At 57.3% G+C, this 12,752-nt stretch overlaps 5 protein-coding genes across 5 annotated transcripts; 3 read left to right on the top strand and 2 right to left on the bottom strand.

Moving 5' to 3' along the window:
* The first annotated feature begins 1,376 nt into the window (after positions 1–1,376).
* On the top strand, positions 1,377–2,718 carry MYCTH_2300510 (uncharacterized protein). The gene is made up of 3 exons (XM_003661247.1): positions 1,377–1,863; positions 1,982–2,365; positions 2,427–2,718. The coding sequence occupies exons 1-3, from the start codon at positions 1,485–1,487 to the stop codon at positions 2,534–2,536; spliced, it is 873 nt and encodes a 290-aa protein (XP_003661295.1). The 5' UTR covers positions 1,377–1,484; the 3' UTR covers positions 2,537–2,718.
* Positions 2,719–2,741: 23 nt separating this feature from the next.
* Positions 2,742–3,116, bottom strand: MYCTH_2116689 (uncharacterized protein; the record flags this gene model as incomplete). Its single annotated transcript, XM_003661246.1, has 3 exons — positions 2,742–2,792; positions 2,850–3,001; positions 3,098–3,116. The coding sequence occupies 3 exons, from the start codon at positions 3,114–3,116 to the stop codon at positions 2,742–2,744; spliced, it is 222 nt and encodes a 73-aa protein (XP_003661294.1).
* Positions 3,117–4,289: 1,173 nt separating this feature from the next.
* Positions 4,290–5,159, top strand: MYCTH_2300508 (uncharacterized protein). The gene is made up of 2 exons (XM_003661245.1): positions 4,290–4,837; positions 4,896–5,159. The coding sequence occupies exons 1-2, from the start codon at positions 4,372–4,374 to the stop codon at positions 4,925–4,927; spliced, it is 498 nt and encodes a 165-aa protein (XP_003661293.1). The 5' UTR covers positions 4,290–4,371; the 3' UTR covers positions 4,928–5,159.
* A 487-nt stretch (positions 5,160–5,646) lies between these two features.
* Positions 5,647–6,774, top strand: MYCTH_2125016 (uncharacterized protein; the record flags this gene model as incomplete). Its single annotated transcript, XM_003661244.1, has 1 exon — positions 5,647–6,774. The coding sequence occupies one exon, from the start codon at positions 5,647–5,649 to the stop codon at positions 6,772–6,774; it is 1,128 nt and encodes a 375-aa protein (XP_003661292.1).
* Positions 6,775–6,905: 131 nt separating this feature from the next.
* Positions 6,906–11,756, bottom strand: MYCTH_107142 (uncharacterized protein). The gene is made up of 3 exons (XM_003661243.1): positions 9,641–11,756; positions 7,923–8,080; positions 6,906–7,868 (listed from the first exon to the last, which is right to left on the bottom strand). The coding sequence occupies exons 1-3, from the start codon at positions 11,347–11,349 to the stop codon at positions 7,312–7,314; spliced, it is 2,424 nt and encodes an 807-aa protein (XP_003661291.1). The 5' UTR covers positions 11,350–11,756; the 3' UTR covers positions 6,906–7,311.
* Between the last annotated feature and the right edge of the window lie 996 nt (positions 11,757–12,752).

Raw genomic sequence — 12,752 nt, 5'->3', positions numbered from 1 at the left:
GAGACGTCAATTTGATGAGTGCCTGTGCTTTTAGGTTGTCGGAGCGGGACAACAGAAGTTGCAGCAAGGAATTGGCTCGTCCTGTGGATCCATTCCGTTTAGTTACTGCCAGGTCCCCAGCTGGCTGTTCCCGCAACTTGCCAAGCTAGTTAGTACATAGTAGTTACTAACTTGCTAATGTTGCAGAGGTTAGGGTGAGCGATGAGAGACAAGATATTAGTGTAGTGTTCTACTCCGTATACTGTATAATTACTGTGGAGCTGTCCATATAATCCCTACACAAATAACTAACTGATAAGGGATTCTTTGTACGGAGTAGATCACATCAAAATGACATTCATTCTCCCCTGTCGCGTCCTGGTCTACTGAGCACGTATGTACTGTACTCAAGTAGTACTTGTACGCTGCACTCCGTAATGGCACCACAAACCATTGGAGTATCGTTTTCTTACACAACTCCAGAAGCATGCCATGCCGCACAGATAACGAGGCACCGAGACCATGATGGCACAGTCGCTCAATTGTTGAGGAGCGGATTCGAGGCGGGGGTCCCCCCCTCCCCCCAGCTCCGTAGTGTACAGTACCACAAAATAACTATGTCCACTCCAGCGCCTTGGCATACACTACTAGTACCATGCGGTTGGGGGGCACAGGCCACACGAAATAAAAGGCGTCGACAATTGCATTGCCAACTGCCAGGAGTGTCCGATGTGAAATGATTTAGGGAATCGTCGACTGCCCAAGTCGAAACTGTCTGGCTGTATGTATGTTGTGCGCCATCCCCGGGTCGAGCGTCCCCCCCTTTTGAAGGATGGCCGAGGGGTCGGCAACCAAGCCTATAATGCTGATTAGTTAACGGCCGAAGAGTCGCTGTCGTCATACCGCGGTCAAGTGGTCGTGTCCGGAATACGTACACGGAGGTACTTTGTAGAGCTATGGTACACGGAGTACGGACTACACAAACACACCTAGCAGTTGAAAATGAATTACGCCATCCGCTTACTCAGGTGGTAAGATGACTGTAGATTTGAGAACCCTTGACAATAGTTACACAAGAATCCTGGATAAAGACCAGGAGTGGCCGTCGCCTTGGGTCTCCGTTCACATGTCGAGGGGCTCCACACACACACACACACCCTAACCCCATCCGGCCGGCAACAGAACCCCTGCGGCATGCTTCCCCAGCGTCGGCGTCGGCCCGCTTCTGGCCATCAGTCCACCGCAGGCCTCGGCAACTCCAACACCCCATAGCTAAAGAGGATGGCATCTTGCCGGAGCCAACGCCGGTTATCGATGGCACCGTCAACCGATCCGCGGGGTTTCACGCTTTGGTCGCCGTTAATAATTGAAAGATAACCAGTGAAAAACAAAACACTACAAACCGTCATCTCAAAACCAGCCCAACCTCGTGATACCATTCCGTACACCATCGCAAACCTGGCGGCAGCTCGCACATTTCAACCTTCAGCACACAACATATCAGGATGGCACAGCAACAGCAGAGCCCCCTCCCGGCTTACGCCGACTACCAGTACTTCCTCGTGACCAGCCCGAGCCCCCTGGTGGCGCACGTCGAGATCAACCGGCCGGCCAAGCTCAACGCCTTCCACGAAGCCATGTGGCACGAGCTGCGGGCCATCTTCGGGCGGCTGTCGGTCGACCCGGACGTGCGCGCCGTGGTGCTCTCGGGCGCCGGCGACCGCGCCTTCACCGCGGGGCTCGACGTGGCGGCCGCCAGCGAGGGCGGCGTGCTGGCGTCGGCCGAGGGCCAGGGGCTGGACCCGGCACGCAAGGCGGCCCGCCTGAGGCGGTACATTGCCGACTTTCAGGAGTGCATCACGGCGCTGGAGAAGTGCGAGAAGCGTGAGTCCTATCGCTTCTTTCTTGTTTCTCCTCCCTTTTCTCCTTTTATGCCTTCCGTCATGAATACTGCGAGGCACTGAGCTGACGGGGAGCGCGGGAAAACTTGAAAAAAAAAAAGCCGTCATCTGTGTCATGCACGGCATCGCCATCGGGCTGGCCATCGACATCTCGACCGCCGCCGATATCCGGGTGTGCGCCAAGGACACGCGGTTCGCCGTCAAGGAGGTCGACATTGGACTGGCCGCCGACATTGGCACGCTCGCACGCCTGCCCAAGGTGGTGGGCAGCCAGTCTTGGGTCAAGGACGTGTGCATGACGGCTCGCGACTTTGACGCCCAAGAGGCGCTTGCCGTCGGCTTCGTCAGCCAAGTGCACGAGTCCAAGGCAGCCGCGCTGGCCGCGGCCTTCAAGACGGCCGCTTTGCTCGCCACCAAGAGTCCCGTGGCCGTGCAGGGGACCAAGGAGCTGCTAACCCACAGCCGAGACCACCCGGTCGAGGACAGTACGTACTTGCCTTTGCCACGGCATGATGTTTGCTCATCGGAGGCTGACATATATTGCAGACCTGAGGTACACGGGCGTTTGGAACGCCGCCGCCCTTCAGACTAACGATGTGCCGGCCGCCCTCATGTCGGGACTGAAAAGGAAGAAGCCGACGTTTGAGAAGCTATGAGTGAGCGCCTGTGGTGGGTTGAAAGTGTCTGGGTAGATAGAAGGTCGATGTGGTCCCCATGCAATGTACAAGGTTTAATAATCCGTACTCTATCCATGAATGTCGTTAATCGTACAACCCTCGGCGCTTGCCAACAGTGAGAATTTCTTGAATTTCTTGACCGCAGCCGGATGAAGTGCAGGAGCAACACGGGAGCCCCTCTGGCCTAGTCACTATCTTCCAGAGGCTCCTCTGGCCGGTACGTCTCCTTGAGTCGCTGTTGCCACGCCAGTCAGCCGCGGATTGCCATCGGGGGCGGAACCATTTCGCTCACTTCCTCGAGCTTCTGCTTCAGGACCTGCAACATGGTCTCCTTTACAAACAGATGCGTCTCATCAAGGTCTTCGATGATGAACTCATGGTGGTGGGTGCTGTCGATGTGCACGAGAATCGACTTGATGGCGGGCTCACACTCGACGAGCACGCCTGCAAAAGCGAAGGGAGGAATGGGGGGAGAGGGGTCAGCCAATTTCAACGAAAGCAAGCAAAGTTGTTTCGCGCATTTTCATGGCATGCACTCACCCCGGACGGCCTTGACCATCTTGAGAGCAGGCGCTTGGGGGGGCGCGGTCTACGCGATGATGAGTGTGAGAACGGATTGATACTTCATCGGGATTTGGGGGTGGTTAGACGTTTGAAACTTTGGTAATTAATCGTAATCGAAGCGATTCGGGCACTCCTATCTGCAGGCACCACACTTGCACCGATAGGACCCACTTTCGTCTTGTTCCTTCCGTTCTCTTGTTTCCTTTCTCTTGTCTGCACCTTGGCTCAGTTCTTCCTATTACTCTTTCCAAATTGTGGAACAAACCTCTGCCGGGTGATTAGGTAGTCTTCCGATGACTATTCAGCAGCACCGTAACCTTAGGAGTTGCACAATGTTCACCCGCCGCTAAGTCGTCATCTGATACTTTTTTTTCCCCCATTTCTGGAGGACTTTGAGCGCTGTTAAGTTAAGCCCCAGGCTTGCGGCAAGTACTATGAAGCAAATGAGGTCTTCGTCCAAATATGGACGGAACCACAGGCCACACAGCCAGTTTGCGATTTTACTTAGCAAGAGTCTCCAGGGGTTGGTCTTTTCCTCTTGTACATATTTTCACGCCAATTGGCGAATACTATCGCAAAGCATACCACTGTCCAACTGTTCAACTGCATCTACCTTGTTCACCAGTCAGCCTGTTCCGATCGTTGCTACCCCAATCGGCCCGCGATTTATTCCCCAGCTTTGACACCCACCAGCTCTGACACCCACGTCAAGCGTCAAGCAGCATTGGTAGGGGTTCTCACGGGCCATTTTGAGTGCTCCCTTCCTTTTCTTCCTTCCTTCTTTTCCTTCCTTCTTTTCCTTCCTTCTTTTCCTTCCTTCTTTTCTAATTTAATTTCTCTTTTGGAAAAGAGAGGGACGTATTGAGTTGGCCATTTCATTGTTCATTGCCTAGAGCACGAAATGGGCGGTTCATGTACATACAGTACATTCCACTGGGGAGAGGACGACACTCGGATGGCGGTAGGCTGGGGAGTGACTGGGCAACAATTGCGGATGACAGAGGTTGCATTCGCTCGTGCCGGGGCATATGCGGCCGAGCTGCATTTCAGTTTGGCCACTGAGCTTTTCCGTGTTTTGTTCACATGCGAGAACGGGCAGTGGCCGTGGTTGGCTGGAAGATCCTGAATCTAAATATAAGTAGTATTGTAGATACCAACGTATATTTGTCTGTCGCACAATCCAACCCGCTCGCTGCTCCCTTCACTTCGTTTCACTTACACAAGTCGTCACCACCCGCGCCGCGGCAACCATGAGAGTGCTCTCCTATCGCCTTGTCACCACGGCCTCGCGGTGGGCGCGAGGTCCGTCATTCACCGCGGCCGAGTCCAAGATCTTCGAACCAACAGTTCCAACTTCGCCAGCTCCAAGCCGCCCAGCCTTGAATCAACCCCCAATCAGAGCCAGTGCGGCCCGCACAAAAACCTGGATGAGCTGGGACCGCCTCCGCGAGAGGGACGAGTGGGAAGATCTGGATGTATGGGAGGAGAAGATTAAGGAGGTCGAGAATAGCCAGGCAGCTATTGACAGCCAAGTGGCCAGCATCAGAAAGGGGCTTGCAGAGATGGATCCCCTGTGCCCAGAGGCGATCGACAGGGTACAAGAACTCCGAAGCCGGATCGAAAAGTTGAGCTCAGGGGCTCGACAACCGTCTACCAGGGCGCAGACCGAGACGGTCACAATACCAAAGACCCCAGGAGTCCTAGCCTCCCATTACAGTAAGTTGGAACACCTTTTTTTTTCCCGCCGTCGAGCCACTGCTGCTGACATGGAAAGTCAATGGGGTTCGTCATGGAGCGGGGATCTGACCAGTGGGCATATCGAGCGCTGTGACGGCATCCCTGCGACGACGAGGCCCGGTTCTTCTGCCGGTTGTGCTGATCGTTCAACCTTCGAATCTTTTCGGGTCTCTTTGTGTCTCCTCGCCAGCTTTTTGTCATGGTATGTCCGAGAGAGGGTGTTTGTTGGCTTTCTTCTCCATACTCTTCGGCTTCAGATAGTAAGAGTCGAATCTCATTGATCAATGTTTCGGCGAAGCAGCGAAGCAACCGAATCTCGACGGGAATTTGAAGATGAACTGATGAGCCGGGCAGAACATCCTCTGTGGTGCTTTTTTCCAGGCACACGCTGGGAGTAACTTGCAAATCTGGAGCGTTCAGCAAGCATAAACAGTAGCCAACGGAATCATCATGTATGTACGAGACCGAAGCATGCGTCTGCACTTACACGCAGTTGACGGCACTCCGTGCAGCTCCCGAGGCTTTGCCATGCAAGATAGAATCTTTTCCTGTCCCCGCTCAACCCAAGATTACTTGTTCCATCGCCCTCGTTCCCGCTCTTTGCACCCCGACGGTTCTCCCTGAACCTGTCCTCAATCCACAGTTCTTTAACCCAAGAGAGTGTTGTTTTATCACGAGATGATAATCGCCAATTAGCCAACCAAAACACATTCAACCTATAAAGTCCTGTCGTACTCACAACTAGACTTTCCGAAGTTGTGTGCCGCCATCTGTGCTACGTAAGGACCATGGCGTCCTTCGCACCCCGGCAGAACCCCAGCCCTCCGGTCGTGCCCGGGGCGCCCTTTGCCGCCAAGTTCACCACAATGCCGTCGGCTTCATCAACGACCAGGCAGAGGGCGTCCCCTCGAATCTGGGCCTCGCCGCCACCGTGGCTACCCCCCGGTGCTGCCCCGCCGGGGGACGAGACCACCACCGCCACACGCGGGCTCGGCAACCGCCCGCCGACGCCGAACTCGGCCTCTTCCTCGGAGCCCTTCTTCGACGACAACAGGACCCCGGGCCAGGTCGCCGTCGCCGTCATCACCGTCGTCGTCCTCGCCTTGGTCATGGCCCCTTGCATCGCCGCTTACTACAGCGGCCGCTACGGCTCCTGCCGCCGCCGCCGCCGCCGCCGCCGCCGCCGCTGCCAGACCACTACCGCCACCCCGCTGGTCGCGCGGGGGATCCCGTCCCGCCGCACAGCCGTCCCAACCCCGCGCGAGGTCCCGCGAGCCCACCGGGGGACGGGCAGTTCCTGGGAGGATCCGGAAGCGCGGGCGCTCGTGCAGGACCAGCTCGAGGCCCACTACCGCAGCCTGCGCGCCGAGGGGCTGAACGAGCTGGGCGAGCCGCCGCCGCCGTACAAGGCGGACGAGGCGCCGCCAAGGCATCACGATCACCACCGCGACCCGCCCACTCTCGGACCCCAAAACGGGACGCCGGCAACGACAACGGCGGCAGCGGCAGCGGCAGCGGTTCCCCCAGGCTACCGGGGGCCGCTGCGAGAGCGGGACGGAGGGCGGCGTGCCGAGTCCGCGACGCCTCCGACGGGCGGCGTGGCAGCCTCGGAACCTGAGCCTCTCGATGAAGGCAGTGGGAACATCGAGCTCCGGACCCTGCCCTCCCAGTCCCCGACCTGGCCTCAAACAAGCCCCCGGCGGTCATCCCCGAGCACCCCGGTCGAAGGGCCCTTGCCGCGCGCCACGAGCCGCGCGCCATCGCCGTCACCTTCACCGTCACCATCATCACCATCACCGCTAGCGCTAGCGCTAGTACAACCGGCACCGTCTTCCCCGCCGCCCACCCCTCAAGCGGCAGAGCAGGCCGACATAGTGGCCGAGCCGGAAAAGGGCCGAACGAAGCCGGCCGCATAATCTGAGATGAGGCACCGCCGACAAAAGGGCATCCGTGTGTGACTGGGAGATAGAGAGAGCAACGAAGCTGAACATGTTTGGCTGTGGCGAACCCAAAGACTCGGTCTCGGTGCACTTGTGAAAGCCGACTTCATCAAAAGCCACGTAGGCATCCTTCCATTTGCGCGCATATGACAATCTCTTCCGCACCCCTCAACCCGGCCCAGGAATAACCTCTGTATACCACAGATACAGCCATCCTCCCCAGAAACTCTCATCAAGATTCCGGGAACATTCAGGGGTCTGGACTTCTCCTTTCTTCCGAGCAGGCCAGCAAAAAGCAGCAGAAGCAGCAAACGGGCCCTCGTCCCAATAATCCAAACAGTAAAAAAGCAATGCTATGCTTCCCAGAATAACACCCTGCACAAACCATCTAATGCAGAAGCCGATTAATGATACCTTACCTTGTATATACCCCAGCTTGCCCTGCCTAAACCATCAAATAGCCCGGACCGAGATCCCCTTCTCAATCCTCAATGCAACTATACACCCCCCATTTCACTTCTTGTTTGCCTTCTTGTGCTCCTCCAGAGCCTCGGCAAGGGCCTGCGCCGAAGCGGGCGTCTTAACCTGGAGCATCCACGTCTCTAGGCCCTTGCCGTCGTCCGTGGCGGTCGTCACCTTGACGTACTTGGCTTCCGCCTTGTAGTTGAAGTCCGGCAGAATCGCCTTGTTAAGCGCAACATGGCCGCGCGGTTCGGCGCGCAGCAGCATCCGCACCGCGCCCGTCGTCTTGTTCTTGAGGAGCCGCAGCGGACCGACGCCCTGAACCTTCCAGGGGCTCTTATTCTTCTTCGCCTTATCGGCGTTGGAGCCCGAGTCGTCGTCAGAATCAGAACCCGTGACGAGTTTTACCGCCTTGGCTCGTACTTCATGGACGACGGATTCGTCCTCCTCTCCCGGGCCGCCGCCGGTTAGCGAGATTTGCTCCTGTGGTGCGTCATCCCCGTCAGCGTTTGTTCCTTGACCATCTTCAGCATTGGCAGACGGCTCAGGAGTGGTGGCCGCCGGCGTGGTCGCCAGACTTGAAGCTCCACCGAACGTAAAAGGGGAATCTGAGCAGGGCATATTAATGATGGGTTCTCTCATTGGGTTACTGAGCGACTTACTAGTACCTGTTGAGGTCCCCCCGCCGGGAGCTAGGCTGTTGCCAAAGATGGATTGCGCTGCAGGGGGATTCTGCGAAAAGATAGGAGCACTGCTGGGCTGAGACGACGCTCCGAAGGTAAACACAGGTCCCGATGACGAGCCGCCGCCGAACGAAGTACTCTGCTGAGCACCATTGTCTGATGCGCCGCCAAAGTTGATGGTAGGGGTGGTGTTGGCTCCGAAAGTGAAGGAAGTAGACGCGGACGGGGGGTCACCGCTGCCAAAGTTGAAGGACGGTGGCGCCGAGGAATTGCCGTCCGATGCGAAGGGGTTCTTGATCGTCGTACCATCAGAGCCTGTGGGCGTAAAGGTGAAGGAAGCGCTGGCGCCGGTGCCAAAGATAGACCCAGTAGACTGCGACGTCGAAGGCTGAGATGCAGCGGGCGTCTGAGAGGAGCCAAAGGTGAAGATAGGCGCAGATGACGCCGATGTCGACGTAGGCGGGTTGGCAAACAAGCCCGCCGGCTTTGTCTCGGTGGATCCGGCAGTGGAGCCAAAGAGTGGCTTCGCTTCGGTGTTGTTGCCAAACAGCGGCTTTGCTTCCTGGGCCGGGGCAGGTGCGCTGGCGCCGAAGAGGTTCGTGCTCTGGGTTGCAGGAGCCGCCGGCGTATTGCCAAAGAGGCTCTTGGTCTCTGTCGCAGGCGGCGCGGGTGTGTTGGCAGCACCAAACAGGCTTTTCGACTCGGTGGGCTCGGGCGCGGGATTGGACGCAGCGGAACCAAACAAGGAACTACCAGATTTGTTGTCGGTATTGCCGAACGCGAACTTCTTCGCGGCCGGCTCCTCGGTGCTGGTCGCGGTCGCACCGAAGAGATCGCCCCCTCTCTTAGTTCCGCCGGTGGAAAAGAGAGAGGAGGCGGGTGCCTCGGCTTTTGCCTCGGCAGCCTGGGGCTTACCGAACAGACTGCCAAACTGAGGCTGTGAGGTTGTGGTCTCTGTCTTGTTTTGGTTCCCAAACAGATTGGATGATTGAAAGAGGTTTGACTTCGGAGGTTCGGAAGCTGTCGCTGACTGGGCCCCAAACAACGAAGGCGTAGCCGTAGTGGGCTTATCAGCCTTGGGTTCCTTCTGCTGATCGGGCGCAGGGGCAGCAGAACCAAAGAGGGTGGACCCAGTGTTGGTCGACGCGCCGAAGCCTCCGAAAGCAGGAGGCGCCGCAGCTGGAGCATCTGTGCTCTTTGCTCCGAAAGAAAAGAGACCGGACGTAGTGCCATTCGTCGCAGCGGGTGTGGAAGCGCCCTCGTCGGCCTTCTTCGCCTGAGCTCTAAAGATGCTCTGGGTAGGGCCCTCATCAGCCTTTTTGGCCTGCGCTCCAAAGATGTTCTGAACAGCGCCCTCGTCAGCCTTCTTCGCCTGAGCCCCAAAGATGTTCTGGGCGGCACCCTCGTCAGCCTTCTTCGCCTGAGCAGCAAAGATATTCTGAGTGGTGCCCTCGTCAGCCTTCTTGGCCTGAGCAGCAAAGATGTTTTGAGCGGGTGCTTCCTTCGGAGCCTCAGCAGGGGCCACTTCAGCCTTCTTAGCAGCTGCAGCACCGAAGTCAATGGTCGAGGTGGCAGGCTTCTGTGCGGTGGAACCAAAGGCCGGGGCCGCGCTCGACGCGAATTTGATTGGCGTGCCCGCGTTCCAAGTGTTATTGGTAGGCGCGGCAGGGGGCTGTTCCTTAACCGGGCTCGCAGACCGTTCCTTATCGGAAGGCGCGGCAAACAGGTTTCCGTCGCCAGGAGTCAGCTTCCTCACCGGCTGGCCAGCGGGGTCTCTTGTGATGCGGTCGAAAATGCTGCGGCCCTGACTGCTCTCTCCGGCGTCCGAGGAGGCACTCGAGATGCCGTTCGTGGTCGGCTTCTTGGTCTCGAGGAGCTGCGGCGTCGACGTGCCGCCGCTTGCCGCGGCCTCATCGCTCTGACTGACATCCTGAGCCTCCGATTCTTGTTCCTCCGCCTCGGAGCTCGAGTCGCTCTCTTCATCGGCACCGTCATTGCCGCTGCCCTTGCTCCCGTCAGAGAGATGACCAAAGATGTTGCCAGTAGTGCTGGTAGGTTTGGGCGTAGTGCCGAAAATAGATGAGCCGAGGGAGCCGTTGGGTTTCGACGCCATGCTCGAAGCAAACAGGCTCTTACCGGCGGGCTTGGCGGCAGCGCCCGAAGCCGGTTGGTCCTTGTTGGCGATGCTCTCGAACACGGACTTGGTAGCGGAGGAAGGTGCGGGTTTCTGAAGCTTGGCCGGCTGGTTCTCGTCCGGCTCGACGTCAGCTTTACGCTTGTTCTTGGCCGGGGATTCTGGTGCACGGGGACGCTTGTTGGCACCCGAAATGGATGCCGTCAGGGTATTGCTTTCGGGTGTCAGCTCCTCCTCGGCCTTCCTCTTGGACGTTCCATTGGTCTTGGGTGCAGCTCCGGACTCGTCGTCCGACTCGGGAATCCCGTGCTTCTGCTTCCACTCCTTCTTGACTGCCTCGGATGCCCTGACTGTTTTGAACTCGTACAGACCATATCGCAGCATAATCAAGCTGCGACTCTTCTCGTACTCTTTGGCAAAGTTGAGGATATTGATCTTCCAGTCCTTCTTAGTAAAGACCTCATCTGCGGCGTATTTCAGCCGTCGCAGGTCAAGGATGCAGAAGAACTGACGCCTCTGGTAATCATCGAAATCAGGCGGGCAGTAATGCGCGAGAAACTCGTCCGCGTAGATGGAACCCGATCGGTTCGGGTCATCGGGTACTTCTTTGGCCAACACCTCGCCGGTGAGGTGCCGGGGTGGCGACGGGATACGCATTTTGAATAACTCGGTGGACGACGTGTTTGCAAGAATGCGGCCATTGACATCGGGGGTCGATCCATGAGGGGGCTTTCCGGGGGTCGTCGGCGGGAAGCTCTGGGTCAGCGTGTTGGCGGGAACCCGGGAGGAGAAAGTCTGTTGTCCCGGCCGCGAGTAGAGCGCCGACGACCGGAATATGTTTCGGGGTGTGGAAGAGACACCAGAGAAACTCGTTGATTTCGGGATCACGTTGGAGGGTGCATGCGACGTGCCTGATGCGGACACGGCTGGCGGCCGCTTGTTGGGGTTGTCGCCGGGCATCCGCCTGGGGGGTCCGACAACCAGGCTAGACGGCCTGTGCGCGATATCCGACGCGGAGATACTTTGAGATAGTTTGCTTGATGGACCCTGAGGCCGACCGATAATTCTCCGAGATGCGAGCTGGGTCTCGGAGGCGCGCTTCATCGGGCTGTGCGGCGCGGACGCGGTGTTGGATTCGCGTTGCGCCGATGCAGGCGCAACAGGCTTAGTGGATGCATCCATCTTGTCATCACGGTTGTCTGCAGGAGCTGCGGAGCTGCGAAACAGCCCCGTAAATCCGAAGATGCTTCGCTTCTTAGATTGCTGTTCCATGATGTCGCTCGTCCAGGGCTAAGCTTGCGTGAAGCGAAAGAAGACGAAAAGACGGGAGCGCGGAAGGTCGATGCGGTCGGTTTATGACGCAGATGAGCTGAATTAGATCGCAGCCATGCGCATCCCACTCTGGCTTTGGCGCGTCGTTTGTCGCGTCGTAGCTGTGATGGCCGGGGGTCGTTCAGGCTGAGAACGAGATTCTGGAGATTTGCGCGGTCGGTCTGGCCAGCCTCGGAGTGGAAACCCGACCGGACGCGCCTGACAATGGAAAAGGTGAAAAAGAAGAGAAGACTCGATGATGCCAATGTGATTGGCAATCGAAATGGCCGCCAAATGATGCCGGGGATCCTGTCAAAGCAGGCGGCTGATGAAAGACGGCAGCACCAAGTGAATGGTGTTGTGTGTTGTGGAGGAACGACCTTTTGAGCAACGCTCAGCTCAGAGAGGCCGGGAAAATTTGACGAGGTGCTGCTCTCGCCAGAACGCGGGCAGCTCAAACCCTGCTTAGCGGCTCGTGCACAGACCACTTCCCCCCACCCGGGGATCACATCCATGTGGGGCCAGACGCGGAACGCCTCACGCTCCAACTGATGGAACGAGCAGCACCCAGGCACCTCGAGAAGCTAGGCAAGCGGGTCTTACCGAAAGCCAAAGTCGACCACAAAGTGCAGATGCAACCAGAACAGTCCGATTCTGCCGGTGCTGATGAGACTTTCTGCAATTTCTCCGACAGCTCTTAGTGCACCTAGGAACGCATGCCATCCCGTGGTCATTTTCGTTTGGCCAGGATCACAGACCAACTAGATAGACTTCGTATCTTCTGTTAAGTACTTAGGCCTCAAGAAGAAGGATACGACCGTCGTACATGACCGACCAGGGCACACCTTCTCGATAAATGGTCATGTGCGATCCCAGGCAGCGCAGGCTGATGCCCCTTTGAGTAGGGGTGCAGCGTGACAATGATTACAACTAGCGCCATCAGTGATTCTTCTCAACCAACTAGGAGATGAAAAGGAATCTTTGGAGGATTGTAGGGAAAGAGAAATGACCTATCAAAGTTCTGCACTCGGCAACCTTATCCAAAATTGTCGTGGTTCCCTCCGAAACAATCAACAGGAAACAGGTCACGTCCCCAAGCGTCCAGAATTTTTTTCCCTTTGTTTCTAGCGGGCTTCGGTCTCCCCAACAACAGAGTTTATCCAACACGTCTCCCTATAAAGTTCATTCCAACTAGGGTCCAGGGTCCCGTCGACAGGTTTGACGTGCGAAGGGAGCACAAGCACCCTATCATCTGCTGTAGCCGCATGGAGCAGCCGCGATCCCTGGTCTCTTAACCAGGGGGAGATGATATTTTGGCACAGAGCCGCCGGTCCCTGTGTAAAGCCGAGGTTGCAGAAAGCGCC

The sequence above is a fragment of the Thermothelomyces thermophilus genome, chromosome 2 (genome assembly GCF_000226095.1).
Source record: "Thermothelomyces thermophilus ATCC 42464 chromosome 2, complete sequence".
Lineage (NCBI taxonomy): Eukaryota > Fungi > Ascomycota > Sordariomycetes > Sordariales > Chaetomiaceae > Thermothelomyces > Thermothelomyces thermophilus.
This window is presented reverse-complemented; position numbering and strand designations above follow the sequence as displayed.